The sequence below is a fragment of the Solenopsis invicta genome, chromosome 8 (genome assembly GCF_016802725.1).
Source record: "Solenopsis invicta isolate M01_SB chromosome 8, UNIL_Sinv_3.0, whole genome shotgun sequence".
Classification (NCBI taxonomy): domain Eukaryota; kingdom Metazoa; phylum Arthropoda; class Insecta; order Hymenoptera; family Formicidae; genus Solenopsis; species Solenopsis invicta.
In genome coordinates, this window is record NC_052671.1 from 7438483 (window position 1) to 7466189 (window position 27707).

The window sequence follows — 27707 nt, forward strand, 5'->3', positions numbered from 1 at the left end:
ATTTCAAACATTTATTATAATTATAAAAAAATAAATAATTAATTCACGTTGAATTGATAAATTATAATAACACCGAAACGTTTATTTTAGTAATGCACCTTAGGATCTTTAAGGTTTTTTTTAAATAAAGTGGTGAGAGGGGGGAGAGAAAAAAAGAGAGAGAGAGAATGTGTATGTGTGTGTGTTTTTGATTACAGTCGTTTCGCTGCTCATCGTTGTTCTCCCGCCGCGTAGTTTGTGAAGTTTGTCAGCTCCGCTCCGCCCGTCTATTGTCCGTCACTGCTTTCTTTCTATAAACGGGCGCTCATTCGCTAAACTTTAACATCATATAGCATGGAACAGAAGGCTCAGATCAAAAAATGACTCAGGACATTTCGACTTAGATTCGTGTCCTCTAACTCATGATAGACTCCAGGTCCCTTTGTTTTATTACACCCAGTATATAAATATATAAATATAAATATATATAAATATAAATATAAATATAAATAGATATATATATATATATAAAATCGACACATCTAAAATAAGTTTATGTAAATTTAAGTTTTCTGTTAAATAAAGTGTAATTGTTTGATAATATATCTATATTTTGATCATATTATGCTCGTCCTAATTTTTATTTTATAAAAATAATATAAATGTGTCTGTACATAATGAATATGGTGTTTAAACGATGTGTGTTTTTTTGGCGAGTACAATTAAGCAATTAAGAAATGTGTCAAAAAATTATATTATAAAATTATATTTAATAAATATTTTTTAAAGAATATCAAAGCGCAACATATGCATTTAGAAAAATACAATACTCTTTTATTTAGGTTCCACAATACTTTTATTAACAAAGTTATATAATTACGTTTTCTTCGATAAATAATTGTGCAAAGTTATAAATGTGAAACAAAACGTACAGAATTATTTTACTTAATAATTAATTAGTTTTGAACTTTTTTGAATATAACGTATTAGCATCTTTGTGCTTCAATTTCAATATGAATTGCACAATGAATACTATTACAGCAATAATGATTATTGTGCAAAAGAGGAGAAACACTATCACATCGATGAGAGACAATTGCCACCAGGTCATATCCATCGCAGGCGATCGCAAAGAATTTTCGCCGTATTTGATGACGTACTCGATCCAATAAGTAGCTGTGTCAATAGCATTCATTGGTCGATCGAGGAATCGTCGGGATAGATTCTGCGCAGATTCCCTGAGTAAAAATGAGTTATAAAAGTGTATTCAATAAACTTTAAAATAGATCATAAGAAATTCTATGCATACAAATTTAAGATAATAATAATGAAAGCATTATTGTGCAAAAATAGGAAAACATGTACAAGTTACGCGTATGTTATTTCAAGTATACATAAACATGAAAGTAAATAAGAACAGTCAATGTTAACGAGCAAAAACAAATAATGAAATAATATAAATAAACATAATTGCTATTAATTACAATAAAAGACAATTTTCAATTAGAACGTTTCGGCTCTACTACATGTCGTGCTTCGTTTGCCCTGACAGGAAGACCGTTAGCCGATGGTAAACGCTCACATATTTTTCATTTCATCATTATATACATGTCCACCAAATAACAAACGTGGCAAAAACTGCGTTTGTCGAATTATATTATGTAGTATAAGGTTTTGTTGGCTCATTATGTAATATTGGAAAAATTGTATTCTCACTAAAAAGAAGAGATGGATCACCAACAAATTCATGGTCAGGAGCGTTTGTTTGCTATCGGGGAAAATAAATATATCCGCAATATTCGATATGCGAGCAAATTATTTTTAACAAATAATGTTAGATTTTTTAAATATTAAAAAATGACTTGATTAATTTTTTGAATCGTTTGGCTGAAGAAGGTTCAGTAGAGCCAAAACGTTCCAATTAAAAATTATTTTCTATTGTAATTAATGGCAATTATTTTTATTTATATTATTTCCTTGTATGTTTGAACTCGTTAATCTTGACCGTTAGACTTATATGCTTTTATGTCCAACAACAATACGAGCATTCACATCTATGTTTGTTTATACATAAACAGTTCTTGTCCGAGTAATAATTTACCATAATGACAAAATTATTGTAACACAAAACGGCGTCTTCTACCTGTATAGAGGGTCTTTTAATATTGCATTTAAGGCTGCATCCATGCTTCTTTCGGTAATATCATTAATGTCCAGTCGTATAGCAATATTTTTGACAACGTAGGCATTTATATTCGTAAATTGATCCATGAAAAGCGGTATACCGATCATAGGGACACCGCATGATATCGCTTCTTGCGTGCCCATCAATCCGCCATGGGTGATAAAGGCTTTTATATTAGAATGTTCTACAACATTAATTGATATTGGACAGTTTTATCATTTTTGCAAATTTACTTAAAAAAAAAAAACAATTTGCAATAATTTACAGCTTTTTGATGCTATTAAAATTTATAAAAATTAGTATATAATTATTAATATTTCATATCATTATACATATTAACAGATTATTGTTATTGTTAATAATAATATAAATATAACATTAACATTTTAATTGAAATATTTTAATAATAATTTATTAATGTTAAACTATAAATATTAATCATAATAAATTATCATTATAATAATAATTATAACAATATTTATAAAAACTGTAATGTTAATAAATCTTTGTGAATATCTTAATTAAATTAAAAGTTAAATAAAGAGTAATGACAAAAAGGCCTGTTTTTTAGTCCATTTCTTAGACCGCAAATTTCAAACTTTTTTTTATGCCAAAAAGTACTATATGATGGAACATTAATTCCAGAGAAATTTTAAGATGAGCATAAGCACGATTACGGAGACATAAAGGGTTGAAAGTGATGGTTTCTCATAACATAGGGCGCCGGTTTTAAACTTCTTTTCCGTTGTTTGAACAAAAATTGCTATTTCCCATGTATTTTTGTGCGCTGATCACGAATCTGGTAAGCAAATTGTTCTGTCATGTCAGATTTTTTAGAAAAGTATCACAAATGATCATTTTTACCTCATCATGGCGTTAAAAAAAAATCTATTTCTATTAATCTAAAAATCTATCTAATATATATAACAAAATAAAACGTTGTTTCTTATGGATTTTTATGCCGGATTGAAATATCACCTTAGTTTTCGTCTAGTATAAAAACTCCTCTAGATGGATGGAGTTACAGTGACACGTGACACCGCCTTTCACGATCAAGATGCTTTTTTACTGAAAGTCCCCTTGCCTCTCGCAGATTGGTGTGTTTTTTTAATGTGAGTGATAGATTTTTAGATAAGTAAAAATAGGTCTTTTTTACGACATGGTGTGATAAAAATGATCATTTATGACACTTTTCTAAGAAATCTGACGTGATAGAGCAATTTATTTACCAGATTCGTGTTCAGTGCGCAAAAATACATAAGAAATAGTTACTTTTATTCAAACAACAAAAAATAAAGTCTAAAAACGGTGCCCTGTGTTACAAGAAACCATCCCATTTAACCCTTTATATCTCCGAAACCGCGCTTATGCTCAGCTTAAAATTTTTCTGGGATTAATGTTCCATTATACAGTACTATTCGGCATAGAAAAAGGTTTGAAATTCGAGATCTAAGAAATGAGCTAAAAAACAGGTCTTTTTGGCATCATTCTTTATTTAAATTTTAATTTGAATTAAAAAATTTTTGGGCAAAATTTGGCAATACTTTTTATAATTTATTCATAGAAGAATAAATAATTGGAGAAACGTGAAATTTAGATGATGCAATATTCACATATTTGTTGCTTGAAAGAAAGTCTTCAATATGTTATATTCTGAAGATAAAATCTTCATAAATAAAAAATATTGCAGAAGTGATATAGCTTAACAGAGTGATACTCACTCAATACCATGAGCTGCGGCATCCAAGAAGATATATGGATATTTTCGGGCAAACCGGGTGGCAGTTTCTCCGGAGCTGTTACCTTCATTAAAACCCGCACGGGTGCTATTTTGCCTAAGGAGGCGTAAAGGATCCTTAAAAACTCGTGTGGAAACGTCTCTATCGTCACCATCGAGCCAAACGTGAAATATATAAAACCATCTTTACTGTCGTCCATCCATTTCTTTAGTTCCTGCAGGAGAGACAGTGTTAGTGTGCGAAGGATACAAAACTATGCACATTTGCTAAAGTTGTCAGCCAATGTACCATTTACTAATAATCTTAACAACCTCTATAACAAAGACTGCCAAAGAAACGTCCTTTCTTCCTTCCTCTAAGGACGTTTTAATATCTTAAAGATATTCCTAAGGTATTCCTCGAATATAATAGGTCATGTGTGTAACGTTATTATGTTGATGGTATCGGTAACACGATCTTTTGCATAAATGTATGTATATGGAAAGAGAGAATAACAACAATTGAATAAAAATTAATATGTGCTGCGTTATTATATGTATATGCATCATTATTAATAATTATTAATAGTTTGATTTTCTTCTCAAACTATTCTGTATTTCCGTTTTTAAAACGTTACTGCAAAATATTTTACAGTAACACGCAACAATCCAAAATTATGAAATCTGCAATTGCCACGTTAAACGATTACTCGATTATGAACAAACAATTTATTATAAAAGTAGTAGTAATCTATAAATCATTTTCTATACTAATGAGAAACAAGGGAACTATTGTATTGAAATCTTGATTTTACTGAAACTCATTCTCTTTTCTTTTTTTTAGTTTTCTTTAAACACTCTGATAAGCAGTAATTTCCGGAGCAATGCTTGAAGATGTACAAGTCGTGAAAAAAAAAAAGTTTTACTGCTGTCTCACGCATCAAATTAGTATCATTTTACACGATATGCATGATATCCCGTAACGATGATTACTTGACTATGGAGCATCATGCGAGCAAGCTCGTCATCCGTTGAGGTGCACTATAACAAAAATGTGAAAATGGTCACAAAAAGAGCCGACTTACGGGTTGCAACGTTTCATTTTCAGCATGGATATGGAGCCCTCCCACGTCCACTACGGCAGGTGTCTTCGGCTGTATCCCATCTAGCGTGATGTGAGAATTGCAGAGGATCAGCGACAGCTTCCTCTCCAATTCCCGTACACTCGGCATGTCCTGTCCGAAGTTCTCTCTTATCAACCTGTCTTGCACCCGTGTCGTCAAGTAATCAAAAAACCATTTGTCGTAGAATGTGCGCAAGACGTTACATAGTCGTTGCCAGAAATTCATGGGGGTGGTGAAACCTAAAATGTTATTCGACACGAAGGCTAGATTTTCAGGTTGACCGATTATATGAGGTAGCCACGGGTACAGCGTTCCTGTAGTGCTAACTCCGATCATAGGAATTTTCAATAAGTAAGCGATGATACTGAAACATTGCGCAGCAAAAATCTAAGAAAACAAATGAAGTATATAATTGATTATTAAAGGATTTCGTTGTATGAGATTGAGATAGTAGATATCTGTTAACGAATGTTATTAGATCAACAAGAAAAGTTTCTCTGGGGGAAAAAAAAAACTTTAAAATATAATTTTGCATTTCATTAGCTAGATAGATTTTTATTATTAATTTAAAGAGAATATGATTTTCTATTATGCACCTCTACTATAACTGCATCGTAAGACGGATTCTTTTGTTTCGCCAGCTCTTTTATTTTCGTGTTTCCTAAATGTTTGCAAACTTCGTTTCCTCCCAATGTCCCAGTAATGTACGTCGGATTCATAGAAAAGTTATTCACTTTAGCATAGGAAAGTTTGTTCACCACCTCCCTAATTATTGGTAGTGTCACGAGATCAGTGTAATTTGGATAAGACTTCTCCAATGGATAACTGCTGACTATGTCGACCTGATGGCCCTTCCTGGCCAGGCCCTTCATCAGTTGTTCGAACATGATAAAATGACTCTTGCTTTGTAAGGGAAATATTCCGAGCAAACGATATCCATTACAAACTGACAGATAGTACAACCAAAGAAAAATGACTGATAACACTCGCATTTTTTATCTGCAATTTTATATAAATTTCAATTTTAATAATCAAGAATAATGAATTAACTATTCGTTAACGATTAATTTAAAGTTGTTGAAACTTTGTTACTTCCGTACTTAATTTACTTTAATTTTGTATTATGTATTAATATTTTTTTTTGCGTGTCATGCACTTGTTAGGTCGTTGACGACCTTTTCTGGATTCATATCTGTAGATACGAGTTGTGTTCAAAAAGTATCGCGAATTTTGTGCTTTTTCAAAAATTATTTATTTATTCATGAATATCTATTTTGTCCCCTTCAAAGTAATCCCCATGAGATATTATACACTTGTGCCAACGGTTTTTCCAATCTTCGAAGCACTTCAAAAAATCATTTTTTTTATCTTGTTCAGCTCCTCCTTCGATGCCGTCTTTATCTCGTCAAGCGTAGCGTAACGTTGTCCTTTCATGGGCCTCTTCAGTTTAGGGAACAAGAAAAAGTCACAGGGGACCAGATCTGGGGAATACGGTGGCTGCGGCATCATTAGTGTGTTGTTTTTGGCCAAAAAGTCGCGCACAAGCAACGATGTGTGAGCAGGGGCGTTATCGTGGTGCAAAAGCCAATTTTTGTTCTTCCACAAATCCGGGCGTTTCTGGCGGATTGCTTCGCGCAAATTGCGCATAACTTGCAGGTAATATTCCTTATTGACCGTTCTACCTGTGGCAAGAACTCATGATGCACCACGCCCCTGCAATCGAAGAAAACTGTCAGCAAAACTTTCACATTCGACCGAACTTGGCGCGCTTTTTTCGGTCTTGGTTCGTGCGGCAGCTTCCATTGAGATGATTGAGCTTTAGTTTCCACGTCATAACCATAAACCCACGATTCGTCACCAGTTATGACCCTCTGGAGCAAATTTGGGTCGTCGCGGACAGAGTCCAACATCTCATTAGCAATGTTCATGCGATGCTGTTTTTGGTCGCAATTGAGCAATTTTGGTACGAATTTCGCGGCGACCCGTCTCATGCCCAAATCATTGATAAAAATCGAATGGCACGAGCCAATCGATATGTTTAGGTCCTCAGCAACTTCTCTAACGGTGATTCGACGATTGGCCAATACCATTTTCTCCACTTCATTAATTTTTTCGTCTGTTGTTGAAGTGCTCGGGCGTCCGGCACGCTCTTCGTCGTTCACATCTTCTCGGCCTTCTGAGAACATTTTGTACCACCGATAAACGTTGCTTCGGTCCAAGGTAGCTTCTCCGTATGCCACAGTCAACATTCGGAATGCATCCGCGCACTTAATTTCGTTTTTCACACAAAATTTGATACAGGTTCTTTGATCCATTTTTTTGAATAGGTAAAAATCGAAGACGATCCAAAACACGTGCAAGCAAAGCAGCTGTCAACAATTAAGTGAACATTCAAAATGGCCGAGCTTGTCGGCATAAGCGAGAGACATGAGTAACGCCACAAAACATAACGCCACAAAAAGATCGAAATTCGAATATACGTAACCCGCGAAAATTCAAAATTCGCGATACTTTTTGAACACACCTCGTATATGTATAAATATAAACTTATTTTTAAATTTGTCTTTTACTCATTTTAGTATTTAAATTTCGAGTTAGTCCTCTAATTAACATTAATTTTAATTAAATAAACGTACCCTTGCGATATTATATCGTATTGCCAGCTGCACGTAACTGCACACGATTACAGACTGGCGATTTTAGGTTTATGCACAGAATACATATATAACACATAACTCATTGTAGAAACATAAAATGATTGCATGTATAATAAGAGCAATATATTGTAGATGATAATGCTATAGATATGCTTGAATTCATACGTATATGTTACTAGTGTTTTGAATAATCAGCTTTGCGGATAATCTAATGGTAAAAAAGCATTTAATCGCTATTTGTATTTGTCATTTCGATGTCAAGTGAATGACAAGCAAGAAAGTTAATCCGTATGTTTCTTTCGTTGCTTTTTTTTATAAACTGGGTACTAATTTTTAAGGATTACAATCACTACTGCAAATTTACTTTAGAACGCTATAGAAATGTCTATATTTCTGAATGTGTTTTTTGAAACAGGTATTGCATATACGGAATGAGGTTCTCCTTATACGACTTTTATAATTTTTAATAAAGTAATACGTATGTTCATTACCTTATTAAAAGTTATAAAAGTTGTATAAGGAGAATCCCATTCTGTATATGCAATACCTGTTTCAAGAAACACATTCAGAACTATAGACATTTCTATAGTGCTCTAAAGTAAATTTGCGGCAGGGATATGTGGAACGTTGACAAAGTCAAGAACTCGCTAAAATAATAAACAGGCGGCTAAACTCTCTTCCGTAAAGAAATAACCACGGATTTCAAGATTCAATAGAAACATTATTTAATATAATAGTTACCACAAATTCGTAATTTTTTAAATAGAATTTGGAATGTGACAATAAAATGGCTCTATTTATTAAATCATGGACATTTTCAATTTTATGGTCAACTGGGTGAACAGAAAAGAGGATAAATACTTTCCACAGAAGCTTCACTTGTGGGTCCAACACTAATCTGTTACTGAACATGTTGATAAAAATGTCCAGAAAATGAAAGCTATAATCTTGTTTAGTTTCAGTGAATAGTAATCCAGTGGGACTGTTGTATTTGAAACTAAACTGATCTTTAGGTATTTGTAACTTTTACTAATGTCACAAAAAACAAATGATAGTGGTAATCTTAATTAATACAACAAAATAGCTTTTGCTTTTCATAAAACATTAGACTAAAAAAAAAGTTGAATTTAAAATTATTACAGCGAAGAGTTTAATCATGTCCGTTTCTATCAATATTTCTTAATTTCAACATTTATTTTACCTTCTTTTTATTTTTTCCTAGTTTTTCAAGATTCTAGAAAAAATAAAGAATAAATTAAATCAGTAGAAAGTAAATTTACATTGGTAAAAGCAGACATGAGTGGGCCAACAATGTGTTTCTCACCTTGTACGCCTTATACTTATTTGTTTGAGTACATTAAAAGTCAATATTCTATTGTTACAATTTTGCATTGAGTTACAGTTGATTATTCAAACTACAATGTAGTAGAAACTACAAAGTTGTAGTTCCTGTGTTGCTTATTTAATCTTCTTGAATTTTATATCCGGACCTTATATATACAAAGTGTAACAAAACAAAAGGACCTGAAATATACAATGAGTTAGAGGACACGAATCCAAGTCGAAAAGTCCTGAGTTATTTTTTAATCTAAGCCTTGTGTTCCATGCTATGTGATGTTAAAGTTAGCGAATGAGCGCCCGTCTATAGAAAGAAAGCAGTTACGGACAATAGATGGGCGGAGCGGAGCTGACAAACTACGCGGTGGGAGAACAACGATGAGCGAAACGGCTGTAATCAAAAACACATACACATACACACTCTCTCTCTCTCTCTCCTCCCCCTCTCTCCTCCTTGTTTAACCCTTAAACACACCGATCCTGTAAAATACGGAAACACATTTTTGGGTCTGGGAGACTTTTTCAACTTTGAGAAGCTATAACTTTGATTACAATCAATATTTTTCTACGATTTTTTTTTTAAACAAAAGTTCAAAATTTCAGGATTGTGATTGCATAATCGGTATTGCCAAAAAATAATTTGTTGTAAAGTTATAAAAGAAAAACCATTAAGTAAAAATGAGAAATTGGTCAAAAATCCATTTTTCCTTCAAAAAATCATATCTTTGCAACAAAAAACGTTTAAGGACTTTCACATACGGCGTTTCAGAACTAAAGAGTCACACTTTCAAAATAAAATTTGGCAAAGTCATTTCTTTTAAAAAGTATAATTATGTAACATGGAGAATATGAGGTATTTTTGGGCATCTAAAAATCCACTTTTTTAGAAAAAATTATATCTTTGCAACAAAAAACTTTGAAGAACTTTACAATACGGCGTTTTAAAGCTAAAGATTCATACTTTCAAAAAAATTATATCATTGTCTTTTCTATTAAAAAATATACTTATGTAATAAGGCGAATATGAGGTATTTTTGATTAAATCGTGTCTAAAATTGAAAATTGATGTGTTTCATGATATATTTTGGAAAAACTCCCTTTTCTACAGCATTTTATAGTATTCCAACTTTAGACAGAGTATATGCGAGTAACATCCGCAAACCGACCTGTTTGAACGTATTTTGTCCATCTTTTTTATGTAAAATATTCACAAAAAAAGTTTTACTTACACACTGTATGGGTCGCATTGACCCTAACAGAGAGGAACCTGAGAGCCACGCCGACTTTTTTCTTATAACGCTAACATTCCCGGCGCATTAACGACGCACATCTATTCTGGTCGGAATATGTACTAAAATTACATCCATTTTGCGATTCTGTCAATAAAAATGGTTCATGTCTGTGCTAAAAACATATGGTGGGGGTACCCCCACTACATATTTACTTAAACCACGAAAATTTTTTTCACAATGTACATACATAGAACAACTTGCTTTTATACAATGATTTCTCGTTAATTAGATTAATTAGAATTAGTATTAAAAATATATCGTATGTTTGAGACAAACTTTATATTCAAGTGTAATTATTCCATTGAACTTCTTTTAATATCAACTTCAATAAATCTTATTTAAAGGTATAGTTTGCCGTTATCTCGATGAAACTTCCCTCCAACGGTTCGGAAGAGGTTCGATAATTCCGTGGGCTGCTCGATCTCCTGCTCGGATTAAAATCTGTGTGCTTTTTTCTTTGGGGAGCAATAAAAGAAAAAATATTTATGCACACCAACATCGAGAAAGCTGACGAGATGACGGAATTAGTATTCCACACTATTGAGGGAATTAGTCATGTTCAAGTTCAAAGAGCTACGCAAAATGTACAGAAAAGAGCAAGAACGTGTATCGAAGTAAGAGGAGCACATTTCAAACATTTATTATAATTATAAAAAAATAAATAATTAATTCACGTTGAATTGATAAATTATAATAACACCGAAACGTTTATTTTAGTAATGCACCTTAGGATCTTTAAGGTTTTTTTTAAATAAAGTGGTGAGAGGGGGGAGAGAAAAAAAGAGAGAGAGAGAATGTGTATGTGTGTGTGTTTTTGATTACAGTCGTTTCGCTGCTCATCGTTGTTCTCCCGCCGCGTAGTTTGTGAAGTTTGTCAGCTCCGCTCCGCCCGTCTATTGTCCGTCACTGCTTTCTTTCTATAAACGGGCGCTCATTCGCTAAACTTTAACATCATATAGCATGGAACAGAAGGCTCAGATCAAAAAATGACTCAGGACATTTCGACTTAGATTCGTGTCCTCTAACTCATGATAGACTCCAGGTCCCTTTGTTTTATTACACCCAGTATATAAATATATAAATATAAATATATATAAATATAAATATAAATATAAATAGATATATATATATATATAAAATCGACACATCTAAAATAAGTTTATGTAAATTTAAGTTTTCTGTTAAATAAAGTGTAATTGTTTGATAATATATCTATATTTTGATCATATTATGCTCGTCCTAATTTTTATTTTATAAAAATAATATAAATGTGTCTGTACATAATGAATATGGTGTTTAAACGATGTGTGTTTTTTTGGCGAGTACAATTAAGCAATTAAGAAATGTGTCAAAAAATTATATTATAAAATTATATTTAATAAATATTTTTTAAAGAATATCAAAGCGCAACATATGCATTTAGAAAAATACAATACTCTTTTATTTAGGTTCCACAATACTTTTATTAACAAAGTTATATAATTACGTTTTCTTCGATAAATAATTGTGCAAAGTTATAAATGTGAAACAAAACGTACAGAATTATTTTACTTAATAATTAATTAGTTTTGAACTTTTTTGAATATAACGTATTAGCATCTTTGTGCTTCAATTTCAATATGAATTGCACAATGAATACTATTACAGCAATAATGATTATTGTGCAAAAGAGGAGAAACACTATCACATCGATGAGAGACAATTGCCACCAGGTCATATCCATCGCAGGCGATCGCAAAGAATTTTCGCCGTATTTGATGACGTACTCGATCCAATAAGTAGCTGTGTCAATAGCATTCATTGGTCGATCGAGGAATCGTCGGGATAGATTCTGCGCAGATTCCCTGAGTAAAAATGAGTTATAAAAGTGTATTCAATAAACTTTAAAATAGATCATAAGAAATTCTATGCATACAAATTTAAGATAATAATAATGAAAGCATTATTGTGCAAAAATAGGAAAACATGTACAAGTTACGCGTATGTTATTTCAAGTATACATAAACATGAAAGTAAATAAGAACAGTCAATGTTAACGAGCAAAAACAAATAATGAAATAATATAAATAAACATAATTGCTATTAATTACAATAAAAGACAATTTTCAATTAGAACGTTTCGGCTCTACTACATGTCGTGCTTCGTTTGCCCTGACAGGAAGACCGTTAGCCGATGGTAAACGCTCACATATTTTTCATTTCATCATTATATACATGTCCACCAAATAACAAACGTGGCAAAAACTGCGTTTGTCGAATTATATTATGTAGTATAAGGTTTTGTTGGCTCATTATGTAATATTGGAAAAATTGTATTCTCACTAAAAAGAAGAGATGGATCACCAACAAATTCATGGTCAGGAGCGTTTGTTTGCTATCGGGGAAAATAAATATATCCGCAATATTCGATATGCGAGCAAATTATTTTTAACAAATAATGTTAGATTTTTTAAATATTAAAAAATGACTTGATTAATTTTTTGAATCGTTTGGCTGAAGAAGGTTCAGTAGAGCCAAAACGTTCCAATTAAAAATTATTTTCTATTGTAATTAATGGCAATTATTTTTATTTATATTATTTCCTTGTATGTTTGAACTCGTTAATCTTGACCGTTAGACTTATATGCTTTTATGTCCAACAACAATACGAGCATTCACATCTATGTTTGTTTATACATAAACAGTTCTTGTCCGAGTAATAATTTACCATAATGACAAAATTATTGTAACACAAAACGGCGTCTTCTACCTGTATAGAGGGTCTTTTAATATTGCATTTAAGGCTGCATCCATGCTTCTTTCGGTAATATCATTAATGTCCAGTCGTATAGCAATATTTTTGACAACGTAGGCATTTATATTCGTAAATTGATCCATGAAAAGCGGTATACCGATCATAGGGACACCGCATGATATCGCTTCTTGCGTGCCCATCAATCCGCCATGGGTGATAAAGGCTTTTATATTAGAATGTTCTACAACATTAATTGATATTGGACAGTTTTATCATTTTTGCAAATTTACTTAAAAAAAAAAAACAATTTGCAATAATTTACAGCTTTTTGATGCTATTAAAATTTATAAAAATTAGTATATAATTATTAATATTTCATATCATTATACATATTAACAGATTATTGTTATTGTTAATAATAATATAAATATAACATTAACATTTTAATTGAAATATTTTAATAATAATTTATTAATGTTAAACTATAAATATTAATCATAATAAATTATCATTATAATAATAATTATAACAATATTTATAAAAACTGTAATGTTAATAAATCTTTGTGAATATCTTAATTAAATTAAAAGTTAAATAAAGAGTAATGACAAAAAGGCCTGTTTTTTAGTCCATTTCTTAGACCGCAAATTTCAAACTTTTTTTTATGCCAAAAAGTACTATATGATGGAACATTAATTCCAGAGAAATTTTAAGATGAGCATAAGCACGATTACGGAGACATAAAGGGTTGAAAGTGATGGTTTCTCATAACATAGGGCGCCGGTTTTAAACTTCTTTTCCGTTGTTTGAACAAAAATTGCTATTTCCCATGTATTTTTGTGCGCTGATCACGAATCTGGTAAGCAAATTGTTCTGTCATGTCAGATTTTTTAGAAAAGTATCACAAATGATCATTTTTACCTCATCATGGCGTTAAAAAAAAATCTATTTCTATTAATCTAAAAATCTATCTAATATATATAACAAAATAAAACGTTGTTTCTTATGGATTTTTATGCCGGATTGAAATATCACCTTAGTTTTCGTCTAGTATAAAAACTCCTCTAGATGGATGGAGTTACAGTGACACGTGACACCGCCTTTCACGATCAAGATGCTTTTTTACTGAAAGTCCCCTTGCCTCTCGCAGATTGGTGTGTTTTTTTAATGTGAGTGATAGATTTTTAGATAAGTAAAAATAGGTCTTTTTTACGACATGGTGTGATAAAAATGATCATTTATGACACTTTTCTAAGAAATCTGACGTGATAGAGCAATTTATTTACCAGATTCGTGTTCAGTGCGCAAAAATACATAAGAAATAGTTACTTTTATTCAAACAACAAAAAATAAAGTCTAAAAACGGTGCCCTGTGTTACAAGAAACCATCCCATTTAACCCTTTATATCTCCGAAACCGCGCTTATGCTCAGCTTAAAATTTTTCTGGGATTAATGTTCCATTATACAGTACTATTCGGCATAGAAAAAGGTTTGAAATTCGAGATCTAAGAAATGAGCTAAAAAACAGGTCTTTTTGGCATCATTCTTTATTTAAATTTTAATTTGAATTAAAAAATTTTTGGGCAAAATTTGGCAATACTTTTTATAATTTATTCATAGAAGAATAAATAATTGGAGAAACGTGAAATTTAGATGATGCAATATTCACATATTTGTTGCTTGAAAGAAAGTCTTCAATATGTTATATTCTGAAGATAAAATCTTCATAAATAAAAAATATTGCAGAAGTGATATAGCTTAACAGAGTGATACTCACTCAATACCATGAGCTGCGGCATCCAAGAAGATATATGGATATTTTCGGGCAAACCGGGTGGCAGTTTCTCCGGAGCTGTTACCTTCATTAAAACCCGCACGGGTGCTATTTTGCCTAAGGAGGCGTAAAGGATCCTTAAAAACTCGTGTGGAAACGTCTCTATCGTCACCATCGAGCCAAACGTGAAATATATAAAACCATCTTTACTGTCGTCCATCCATTTCTTTAGTTCCTGCAGGAGAGACAGTGTTAGTGTGCGAAGGATACAAAACTATGCACATTTGCTAAAGTTGTCAGCCAATGTACCATTTACTAATAATCTTAACAACCTCTATAACAAAGACTGCCAAAGAAACGTCCTTTCTTCCTTCCTCTAAGGACGTTTTAATATCTTAAAGATATTCCTAAGGTATTCCTCGAATATAATAGGTCATGTGTGTAACGTTATTATGTTGATGGTATCGGTAACACGATCTTTTGCATAAATGTATGTATATGGAAAGAGAGAATAACAACAATTGAATAAAAATTAATATGTGCTGCGTTATTATATGTATATGCATCATTATTAATAATTATTAATAGTTTGATTTTCTTCTCAAACTATTCTGTATTTCCGTTTTTAAAACGTTACTGCAAAATATTTTACAGTAACACGCAACAATCCAAAATTATGAAATCTGCAATTGCCACGTTAAACGATTACTCGATTATGAACAAACAATTTATTATAAAAGTAGTAGTAATCTATAAATCATTTTCTATACTAATGAGAAACAAGGGAACTATTGTATTGAAATCTTGATTTTACTGAAACTCATTCTCTTTTCTTTTTTTTAGTTTTCTTTAAACACTCTGATAAGCAGTAATTTCCGGAGCAATGCTTGAAGATGTACAAGTCGTGAAAAAAAAAAAAGTTTTACTGCTGTCTCACGCATCAAATTATGTATCATTTTACACGATATGCATGATATCCCGTAACGATGATTACTTGACTATGGAGCATCATGCGAGCAAGCTCGTCATCCGTTGAGGTGCACTATAACAAAAATGTGAAAATGGTCACAAAAAGAGCCGACTTACGGGTTGCAACGTTTCATTTTCAGCATGGATATGGAGCCCTCCCACGTCCACTACGGCAGGTGTCTTCGGCTGTATCCCATCTAGCGTGATGTGAGAATTGCAGAGGATCAGCGACAGCTTCCTCTCCAATTCCCGTACACTCGGCATGTCCTGTCCGAAGTTCTCTCTTATCAGCTTGTCTTGCACCCGTGTCGTCAAGTAATCGAAAAACCATTTGTTGTAGAGTGTGCGCAAGACGTTACATAATCGTTGCCAGAAATTCATAGGAGTGGTGAAACCTAAAATGTTATTCGACACGAAGGCCAGATTCTCAGGTTGACCGATTATATGAGGTAGCCACGGGTACAGCGTTCCTGTAGTGCTGACCCCGATCATAGGAATTTTCAATATGTATGCGATGATACTGAAACATTGCGCAGCAAAAACCTAAGAAAACAAATGAAGTATAGAATTGATTATTAAAGGATTTCGTTGTATGAGATTGAGATAGTAGATATCTGTTAACGAATGTTATTAGATCAACAAGAAAAGTTTCTCTGGGGGAAAAAAAAAACTTTAAAATATAATTTTGCATTTCATTAGCTAGATAGATTTTTATTATTAATTTAAAGAGAATATGATTTTCTATTATGCACCTCTACTATAACTGCATCGTAAGACGGATTCTTCGGTTGCGTCAGTTCTTTTATTTTCGTGTTTCCTAAATGTTCGCAAACTTCGTTTCCTGTTATTGTCCCAGTAACGTACGTCGGATTCATAGTAAAGTTCTTCATTTCAGCATAGGAAAGTTTGTTCACCACCTCTCTAGTTATTGGTAGTATAACGAGATCAGTGTAATTTGGATAAGACTTCTCCAATGGAAAACTGCTGACTATGGCGACCTGATGGCCCTTCCTGGCCAGGCCCTTCATCAGTTGTTCGAACATGCTAAAATGACTCTTGCTTTGTAAGGGAAATATTCCGAGCAAACGATATCCATTACAAACTGACAGATAGTACAACCAAAGAAAAATGACTGATAACACTCGCATTTTTTATCTGCAATTTTATATAAATTTCAATTTTAATAATCAAGAATAATGAATTAACTATTCGTTAACGATTAATTTAAAGTTGTTGAAACTTTGTTACTTCCGTACTTAATTTACTTTAATTTTGTATTACGTATTAATATTTTTTTTTGCGTGTCATGCACTTGTTAGGTCGTTGATGACCTCTTCTGCATTCATATCCGTAGATATATGTATAAATATAAACTTACTTTTAAATTTGTCTTTTACTCGTTTTAGTATTTAAATTTCGAGTTAGTCCTCTAATTAACATTAATTTTAGTTAAATAAACGCACCCTTGCGATATTATATCGTATTGCCAGCTGCACGTAACTGCACACGATTACAGACTGGCGATTTTAGGTTTATGCACAGAATACATATATAACACATAACTCATTGTAGAAACATAAAATGAATGCATGTATAATAAGTGCAAAATATTGTAGATGATAATACTATAGATATGCTTGAATTCATACGTATATGTTACTAGTGTTTTGAATAATCAGCTTTGCGGATAATCTAATGGTAAAATGCATTTAATCGCTATTTGTATTTGTCATGTCGATGTCAAGTGAATGACAAGCAAGAAAGTTAATCCGCATGTTTTTTTCGTTGCTTTTTTTTTATAAGCTGCGTACTAATTTTTAAGGATTACAATCACTACCGCAAATTTACTTTAGAACGCTATAGAAATGTCTATATTTCTGAATGTGTTTTTTGAAACAGGTATTGCATATACGGAATGAGGTTCTCCTTATACGACTTTTATAATTTTTAATAAAGTAATACGTATGTTCATTACCTTATTAAAAGTTATAAAAGTTGTATAAGGAGAATCCCATTCTGTATATGCAATACCTGTTTCAAGAAACACATTCAGAACTATAGACATTTCTATAGTGCTCTAAAGTAAATTTGCGGCAGGGATATGTGGAACGTTGACAAAGTCAAGAACTCGCTAAAATATATATATATATATATATATATATATATATATATATATATATACATATTTTTGTTTTTAATCGACACATCCAAAATAAGTTTATGTAAATTTAAGTTTTCTACCAGATAAAGTGTAATTGTTTAACAATATTTATATTTTGATCATATTATGCTCGTCTTGATTTTTATTTTGTAAAAATAATATAAATTTATCTGTACATAATGAATACGTTGTATAAACAATGTGCGACTTTTCTGCGAGTACAATTTGTGAGATATTGCTTTTATCATTTATGTTGTATGTCTTTAGTCTTTTTTGTTCCTAGGGATATTGATAGATTGCTACTATAGATGACTGAAGGATGTGTGACAGGAGACAGAACTAAGAATTACGTTTTTTTATTTTTTCCCCACTTGACAACGCAGAATGTTACTTGGTTGCCCCGCTCGCCTTTAAGAAGATGTTCACGTTTAAGACTGTTAATATAATCTGTATAAAATTACTCTCAAATATATCTCTTATAATGAATACACGTGATTTGTATTCGTGATTAGCCACACAATTAAGCTACCACGAAATGTATCAAAAAATTATATTATATTTAATAAATATTTGTTAAAGAATATCAAAATGCAACATATGCATTTAGAAAAACACGATGCTCTTTTATTTAGGTTCCACAATACTTTTATTAACAAAGTTATATAATTATGTTTTCTTCGATAAATGTTTGTGCAAAGATATAAATATGAAACAAAACGCACTGAATTATTTATCTATACTTAATAATTAATGAGCTTTAAACTTTTTTGAATATAACGTATTAATATCTTTGTGCTTCAATTTCAATATGAATTGCATAATGAATACTATTACAGTAATAATGATTGTTGCGCAAAAGAGAAGAAATCCTATGACATCGACGAGAGACAATTGCCACCAGGTCATATCCATCGCAGGCGATCGCAAAGAATTTTCACCGTATTTGATGACGTACTCGATCCAATAAGTAGCTGTGTCAATAGCATTTATTGGTCGATCGAGGAATCGTCGGGATAGATTCTGCGCAGATTCCCTGAAGTAGAAAATGAGTTATAAAAGTGTATTCAATAACTTTTAAAATAGATAAAAAAAAATTCTATGCATACAAATTTATGATAATAATAAAAGCATTATTGTGTAAAAATAGGAAAATATGTATATGTTACGCGTACGTTATTTCAAGTATACATAAACATAAAAGTAAATAAGAAAGGTCAATGTTAACGAGCAAAAACGGGTAAGGAAATAATATAAATAAAAATAATTGCTATTAATTACAATAAAAAGAAATTTTAAATTGGAACGTTTTGCCTCTACTACAGGTTGTGCTTCGTTTGCCTTGACAATGAGACCGTTAGCCGATGGTGAACGCTCACATATTCTTTTTTTATCATTATATACATGTCCACCAAATAACAAACGTGGCAAAAACTGCGTTTGTCGAATTATATTATGTAGTATAAAGTTTTGTTGGCTCATTATGTAATTTTGGAAAAATTGTAATCTCACTAAAAAGAAGAGATGGATTACCAACAAATTCATGGTCAAGATCGTTTGTTCGCCATCGGGAAAAAATATATCCGCAATATTCGATATGCGAGCAAATTATTTTTAACAAATAATGTTTGATTTTTTTTATATTGTTAAAACGTTTTGTTTAATTTCATGAATTGTTTGGCTGAAAAAGGCTTAGTAGAGCCGGAACGTTCCAATTAAAAAATGTTTTCTATTGTAATTAATGGCAATCAATTTTATTTACATTATTTCCTTTTATGTTTGAACTCGTTAATCTTGACCGTTAATCTTATATACTTTTATGCTCAACAACAATATGAGCATTCACATCTATGTTTGTTCAAACATAAACAGTTTTTATCCAAGCAATAATTTGCGATAATGATAAAATTATAGTAAAACAAGACGGCGTCTTGTACCTGTACAGAAGGTTTTGTAATATTACATTTAAGGCTGCATCCATGCTTCTTTCGGTAATCTCATTAATGTCCAGTCGTATAGTAATGTTTTTGACAACGTAGGCATTGATATTCGTAAATTGATCGAGGAAAAGCGGTATACCGATCATAGGGACACCGCATGATATCGCTTCTTGCGTGCTCATCAATCCGCCATGAGTGATAAAGGCTTTTATATTAGAATGTTCTATAAGATCAATTTATATTGGACAGTTTTATCATTTGTGCAAATTTTCTTCAGAAAAGACAATTTGCAATAATTTACAGCTTTTGGAACTATTAAAATTTATAAAAATTAATATATAGTTATATAAAGGAAAGTCGGGCAGTACCGGATAGCGGGTAGTATCGGACAAAAATTGTTTCAAGCCATTGCCCCTAAAGACAACACCTATGAAATAATCGGCGTGTTGACTGACGAACGGGGTACGGCTGACGCCATATTAGAACAAACGCAGTAGTGTTGACAAGTTACAATAAATTTTGTATTGTATACAGCTGTTTTCAGTAAACAAAGATAATTTCTGACTGTTGTAGCTTGTCTGAAAGTAAGTATAAGTAGGTTGTTAGTTTATTGTTAGAAACAACGTTGATTATCCTTTAAGTTGTAGGCTATAAATCTCGTTAGGCTTACAGATGAATTGCAGATTATATCAGACAATCTTTACGGTTAATAAAACTTAAATTCTTACAACACTTTTTGTTTTATAGAGTAATATGTGCAAATTACGTCATAAATGATACGAAAAAGGAATGAACAAAATCATAGAAAAAATTAAAAATAAGAAAATGGCGATTAGAAAAAAAATGTTAAAAATATAAAAAAATTGAATTTTTAAAGACTGTTTATTTTACTGTTACGTTAAGAAAAGTTTATTTTCATTTATTAACTTATGTTACTTACAAAATAAAATATAAAATGTATCAGAAAAGCCACTCTAAAATTTATATTAAAATAACTGAAAAGTTAAGCTAAAATAATTTTAATTTTAAGTTATTTTAACTTAACTTTTGAAAATAACTCTTATTTTAAGTTATTCTAATTTAACTTTTGAGTTATTTTACTAAAAAAATTTAGAGTGGACTTTTTCGAACATTTTTGTTTTTAGTGTGTATATACAATAATAATACAAAATAATAATAATAATAAGATACATATATAATAACATATAATATATAATAATGATATAATTATATATAAAAAGTTGTTTATTACACCAAAAATGACTTTTTTCTCACACATTGTATCACGTCCGATATAATCCTTCACAAATAAGCATGATAGAAATGCAATGCCTATAAAAAGTATTAAAAAAAACAATTAATATTTTTATTTTAGGAAAACGGGTTTTAAGAGGTATTTTAGTATAAGAATGAAGTTTTGTATGATATAGAATATGTTCAAATTTAGCTTTTAACAAAGAAATATTTGTGAAAAAGCTTAAGTGTCCGATACCACCCGACCTTCCCATATTAATATTTCATATTATTATTCATAATAACAAATTATTGTTATTGTTAATAATAATAAAAATATAACATTAAAATTTTAATTGAAATATTAATAATAATTTATTATGGTTAAACTATAAATATTAATCATAAAAAATTATCATTATAATAATAATTATAACAATATTTACAAATACTGTGATGTTAACAAATTTTTGTAAATATTTTAATTTAAATTAAAACTTAAATAAAGAGTGATGCCAAAAAGACCTGTTCTTTAGCCCATTTCTTGGACCTCAAATTTCAAACTTTTTTTATGCTAAAGAGTACTATATGATGGAACATTAATTCCAGAGAAATTTTAAGATGAACATAAGCGCGATTCCGGAGACATAAAGGGTTGAAAGTGATGGTTTCTCATAACATAGGGCGCCGGTTGTAGACTTCTTTTCCGTTGTTTGAATAAAAGTTGCTATTTCCTATGTATTTATGCACGCTGAACACGAATCTGCTAAGCAAATTGCTCTATCATGTCAAATTTCTCAGAAAAGTATCACAAATGATCATTTTTATCTCATCATGGCGTTAAAAAAAAATCTATTTCTATTAATCTAAAAATCTATCTAATATATACAGGGTGATTCAGAACGACCCATGTGTCCCTGTAAAGACGTGTTCTTGAATAAATTCTGAGACGATTTTTCCTGTACGAAAATTTTGTCCAACGCTTACTTTTTGAATAATAAGAGGATAAAGTTAGCGAATCACGGGCCGTGTACACATGGTAGACAAAGGCGGCGGAACTCACCGTCCGACACGGGTAAGCGCCCGCGTCGGTCGGTGAGTTGCGCCGCCTTTGTCTACCATGTGTACACGGCCCGTGATTCGCTAACTTTATCCTCTTATTATTCAAAAAGTAAGCGTTGGACAAAATTTTCGTACAGGAAAAATCGTCTCAGAATTTATTCAAGAACACGTCTTTACAGGGTCACATGGGTCGTTCTGAATCACCCTGTATAACAAAATAAAACGTTGTTTCTTATGGATTTTTATGCCGGATTGAAATATCACCTTAGTTTTCGTCTAGTATAAAAACTCCTCTAGATGGATGGAGTTACAGTGACACGTGACACCGCCTTTCACGATCAAGATGCTTTTTTACTGAAAGTCCCCTTGCCTCTCGCAGATTGGTGTGTTTTTTTAATGTGAGTGATAGATTTTTAGATAAGTAAAAATAGGTCTTTTTTACGACATGGTGTGATAAAAATAATCATTTGTGAAACTTTTCTAAGAAATCTGACATGATAGAGCAATTTGCTTACCAGATTCGTCTTCAACGCGCAATAGTACATGAGAAATAGTAACTTTTATTCAAACAACAACAAAGAAGTCTAAAAACGGTGTCCTATGTTACGAGAAACCATCACATTCAACCCTTTATATCTTCGAAACCGCGCTTATGCTTAGCCCAAAATTTTTCTGAAATTAATGTTCCATTATACAGTACTATTTGACATGAAAAAAGATTTGAAATTCAAAGTCCAAGAAATGGGCTAAAAACAAGTTTTTTGGCATCACTCTTTATTTAAATTTTAATTTAAATTACAAAATTTTTGGGCAATATTTGGCATTACTCTTTATAACTTGTTCATAGAAGAATAAATAATCGGAGAAACGTGAAATTTAGATGATGCAATATTCACATATTTGTTGCTTGAAAGAAAGTCTTCAATATGTTATATTCTGAAGATAAAATCTTCATAAATAAAAAATATTGCAGAAGTGATATAGCTTAACAGAGTGATACTCACTCAATACCATGAGCTGCGGCATCCAAGGAGATATATGGATATTTTCGGGCAAACCGGGTGGCAGTTTCTCCGGAGCTGTTACCTTCATTAAAACCCGCACTGGTGCAATTTTGCCTAAGGAGGCGTAAAGGATCCTTAAAAACTCGTGTGGAAACGTCTCTATCGTCACCATCGAGCCAAACGTGAAATATATAAAACCATCTTTACTGTCGTCCATCCATTTCTTTAGTTCCTGCAGGAGAGACAGTGTCAGTGTGCGAAGGATACAAAACTATGCACATTTGCTAAAGTTGTCAGCCAATGTACCATTTACTAATAATCTTAACAACCTCTATAACAAAGACTGCCAAAGAAACGTCCTTTCTTCCTTCCTCTAAGGACGTTTTAATATCTTAAAGATATTCCTAAGGTATTCCTCGAATATAATAGGTCATGTGTGTAACGTTATTATGTTAATGGTATCGGTAACACGATCTTTTGTATAAATGTATGTATATGGAAAGAGAGAATAACAACAATTGAATAAAAATTAACATGTGCTGCGTTATTACATGTATAAACATCATTATTTATACGCATTGATTTTTCTCTCATACTATTCTGTATTTTAAAATGTTATTGCAAAATATTTCACAGTAATACAAAAAAATCCAAAATTATGAAATCTGCAATTGCCACGTTAAACGATTACTCGATTATGAACAAACAATTTTAAAAGTAGTAGTAATCTATAAATCATTTTCTATACTAATGAGAAACAAGGGAACTATTGTATTGAAAACTTGATTTTACTGAAACTCATTCTCTTTTCTTTTTTTTAGTTTGCTTTAAACACCCTGATAAGCAGTAATTTCCGGAGCAATGCTTGAAGATGTACAAGTCGTGAAAAAAAAAAAGTTTTAATGCTGTCTCACGCATCAAATTATGTATCATTTTACACGATATGCATGATATCCCGTAACGATGATTACTTGACTATGGAGCATCATGCGAGCAAGCTCGTCATCCGTTGAGGTGCACTATAACAAAAATGTGAAAATGGTCACAAAAAGAGCCGACTTACGAGTTGCGACGTTTGATTTTCAGCATGGATATGGAGCCCTCCCACGTCCACCACGGCAGGTGTCTTCGGCTGTATCCCATCTAGCGTGATGTGAGAATTACTGAGGATCAGCGACAGCTTCCTCTCCAATTCCCGTACACTCGGCATGTCCTGTCCGAAGTTCTCTCTTATCAACCTGTCTTGCACCCGTGTCGTCAAGTAATCAAAAAACCATTTGTCGTAGAATGTGCGCAAGACGTTACATAGTCGTTGCCAGAAATTCATAGGGGTGGTGAAACCTAAAATATTATTCGACACGAAGGCTAGATTTTCAGGTTGACCGATTATATGAGGTAGCCACGGGTACAGCGTTCCTGTAGTGCTAACTCCGATCATAGGAATTTTCAATAAGTAAGCGATGATACTGAAACATTGCGCAGCAAAAACCTAAGAAAACAAATAAAGTAAAGAAATGATTATTAAAAGATTTTATTGTATGAGATTGAGATGGTAGATATCTGTTAACGAATGTTATTAGATCGACAAGAAAGGTTTTTCTGAAAGGAAGTAAAAAAAATACTTTATATATAATATTGCATTACATTAGCTAGATAGATTTTTACTCGGATTTTTATTATTAATTTAGAGGAATATTCATGCAAAAAATTATGATTTTCTATTATGTACCTCCATTATAACTGCGTCGTAAGACGGATACTTTGGTTGCGCTAGCTCTTTTATTTTCGTGTTTCCTAAATGTTCGCAAACTTCATTTCCTACTGTCCCACTAACGTATGTCGGATTCATAGTAAAGTTCTTCATTTCAGCATAGGAAAGTTTGTTCACCACCTCTCTAGTTATTGGTAGTGTCACGAGATCAGTGTAATTTGGATAAGACTTCTCCAATGGAAAACTGCTGACTATGTCGACCTGATGGCCCTTCCTGGCCAGGCCCTTCATCAGTTGTTCGAACATGCTAAAATGACTCTTGCTTTGTAAGGGAAATATTCCGAGCAAACGATATCCATTACAAACTGACAGATAGTACAACCAAAGAAAAATGACTGATAACACTCGCATTTTTTATCTGCAATTTTATATAAATTTCAATTTTAATAATCAAGAATAATGAATTAACTATTCGTTAACAATTAATTTAAAGTCGTTGAAACTTTGTTACTTCCGTACTTAATTTACTTTAATTTTGTATTATGTATTAATATTTTTTTTGCGTGTCATGCACTTGTTAGGTCGTTGACGACCTTTTCTGGATTCATATCCGTAGATATATGTATAAATATAAACTTACTTTTAAATTTGTCTTTTACTCGTTTTAGTATTTAAATTTCGAGTTAGTCTCTAATTAACATTAATTTTAATTAAATAAACGCACCCTTTCGATATTATATCCTGTTGCCACGTAATTGCATACGATTACAGACTGGCGATTTTAGATGTCTGCATAGCATACATATATAACACATAACTCATTGTAGAAACATAAAATGAATGCATTTATAATAAGTGCAATATATTGTAGATGATAATGCTATAGATACGCTTGAATTCATACGTATATGTTACTAGTGTTTTGAATAATAATCAGCTTTGCGGATAATCTAATGGTAAAAAAGCATTTAATCGCTATTTGTATTTGTCATGTCGATGTCAAGTGAATGACAAGCAAGAAAGTTAATCCGTATGTTTCTTTCGTTGCTTTTTTTTTATAAGCTGCGTACTAATTTTTAAGGATTACAATCACTACCGCAAATTTACTTTAGAACGCTATAGAAATGTCTATATTTCTGAATGTGTTTTTTGAAACAGGTATTGCATATACGGAATGAGGTTCTCCTTATACGACTTTTATAATTTTTAATAAAGTAATACGTATGTTCATTACCTTATTAAAAGTTATAAAAGTTGTATAAGGAGAACCCCATTCTATATATGCAATACCTGTTTCAAGAAACACATTCAGAACTATAGACATTTCTATAGTGCTCTAAAGTAAATTTGGGGCAGAGATATGTGGAACGTTGACAAAGTCAAGATCTCGCTAAAATGATAGGGAGGCGGCTAAACTCTCTCCCGTAAAGAAATAACCACGGTTTTCAAGATTCAATAGAACCATTATTCAACATAATGGTTACCACAAACTCGTAATTTTTTTAATGGAATTTGGGATGTAACAATAAAATAGCTCTATTTATTAAATCATGGACATTTTCAATTTTATGGTAAACTGGAGCAGAAAAGAGCATAAATACTTTCTATAGAAGCTTTATTTTTTGTGGGTCCAACACTAATCTGTTACGGAACATTTTGATAGAAATGTCCAGAAAATTAATGTTCTAATTTTTATCAGTTTCAGTGATGAATAGTTTTCTAATTTGACTGTTGTATCTGAAACTAACCTAATCTTTAGATATTTGTAACTTTTATTAATGTCACAAAAAACAAATCATAGCGATAATCGTTAAAAAATAGCTATTGCTTTTCATAAAATGTTAAACTAAGAAAAAAAAATTAAATTTAAGACTAAATTTGAGATTATTACAGCGAATAGTTTGATCATGTCCGTTTCTATCAATATAAATTAATTTCAATATTCGTTTAACCTTCTTTTTATCTTTTCCTAGTTTTTCAAGATTCTAGAAAAAATAAAGAATAAGTTAAACGAGTAAAAAGTTAATTTATATTGGTAAAAGCAAACATTACTGAGCCAACAGTGTGTTTTTTACCGTGTACATCGACTTGTCTGTTTGAGTATATTAAAAGTCAATATTCTATCATTGCATTTTTGTATTAAGTTACAGTTAATTATTCAAATTGTAGTAGAAACTATGAGATTGTAATTCCTGTGTTGCTGACTTAAATTTCTTAAATTTTATTTCCGAACATTATATATATATATATATATATATCTTTATGGTTTGATAGATATCGGTACCATTTCGGAGATGTAGTGATACATATCAGGACATTTGTTACATATTGGGTCCGACCCGGTATTTTTTTACATGAATAGTAATTTACCAGGACCGGTACCAGTTTATTTAAAGATGTGTAATGTATAAAACCAGAACCAAATTTCTGTTCATAGATTGCACATTAAGAGGACCGGTACTAGTATTTTAAATATACCCATTGTAACAAAACAGGTCCTCCCTATGTAATTCGCTTTATTATATCAAATTAGAAAATTTCTGTTAATAGTGTATATTTCTCAATACGTTAAATCTCTATTTCAGATTAAAAATTATCTATTCCTGTTTTCATACAGTCGTTAACATGATGTTAATATTAGTTAATACTATTGGATTTAATTACAATATAAATAAAAAGAAATATCAATAATAAATATTTTGTTAATTTTCATTGCTATCAAAATTCATACCTCATACAAACATTATTTTTGAAGAATAAGCAAAAATGTAGTAAAAATATAAAAACAAGAATTTGATTCAGAAGTATCTATCATAAATGAAATGTTAA

General features: G+C 31.5%; 3 protein-coding genes across 6 annotated transcripts in view; all 3 read right to left on the reverse strand.

The window, feature by feature from the left end:
* Positions 1–816: 816 nt before the first annotated feature.
* Positions 817–8018, reverse strand: LOC105204929 (UDP-glucosyltransferase 2-like). Its single transcript, XM_039453037.1, has 6 exons — positions 7642–8018; positions 5602–6004; positions 4967–5392; positions 3886–4117; positions 2123–2348; positions 817–1217 (listed from the first exon to the last, which is right to left on the reverse strand). The coding sequence occupies exons 2-6, from the start codon at positions 5995–5997 to the stop codon at positions 932–934; spliced, it is 1566 nt and encodes a 521-aa protein (XP_039308971.1). The 5' UTR covers positions 5998–6004; positions 7642–8018; the 3' UTR covers positions 817–931.
* A 3717-nt stretch (positions 8019–11735) lies between these two features.
* On the reverse strand, positions 11736–17689 carry LOC113003880 (UDP-glucosyltransferase 2). 2 transcript variants are annotated; one of them, XM_039453036.1, is made up of 6 exons: positions 17234–17689; positions 16523–16925; positions 15888–16313; positions 14805–15036; positions 13042–13267; positions 11736–12136 (listed from the first exon to the last, which is right to left on the reverse strand). In XM_039453036.1, exons 2-6 carry the CDS (start codon positions 16916–16918, stop codon positions 11851–11853), a joined length of 1566 nt encoding a protein of 521 aa, XP_039308970.1. In that variant the 5' UTR covers positions 16919–16925; positions 17234–17689; the 3' UTR covers positions 11736–11850. The 2 variants fall into 2 exon arrangements, with proteins under 2 accessions (XP_039308970.1, XP_039308969.1); XM_039453035.1 differs by having other exon boundaries at positions 17149–17689.
* Positions 17690–18527: 838 nt separating this feature from the next.
* LOC105204291 (UDP-glucosyltransferase 2-like) overlaps positions 18528–27707 on the reverse strand; it is a 35755-nt gene continuing 26575 nt past the window's right edge. The window contains exons 1-6 of one of the 3 annotated variants that reach the window (XM_039453040.1): positions 25603–26062; positions 24897–25296; positions 24231–24656; positions 23168–23399; positions 19866–20091; positions 18528–18964 (exon numbers count right to left, since the gene is read on the reverse strand). In XM_039453040.1, coding sequence (XP_039308974.1) covers positions 18679–18964; positions 19866–20091; positions 23168–23399; positions 24231–24656; positions 24897–25289 — 1563 coding nt within the window. In that variant the 5' untranslated portion in view covers positions 25290–25296; positions 25603–26062 and the 3' untranslated portion in view covers positions 18528–18678. Of the gene's footprint in view, positions 18965–19865; positions 20092–23167; positions 23400–24230; positions 24657–24896; positions 25297–25518; positions 26063–27707 lie in introns of those variants that run through there. The other 2 variants (XM_039453039.1, XM_039453038.1) reach the window with 2 other exon arrangements.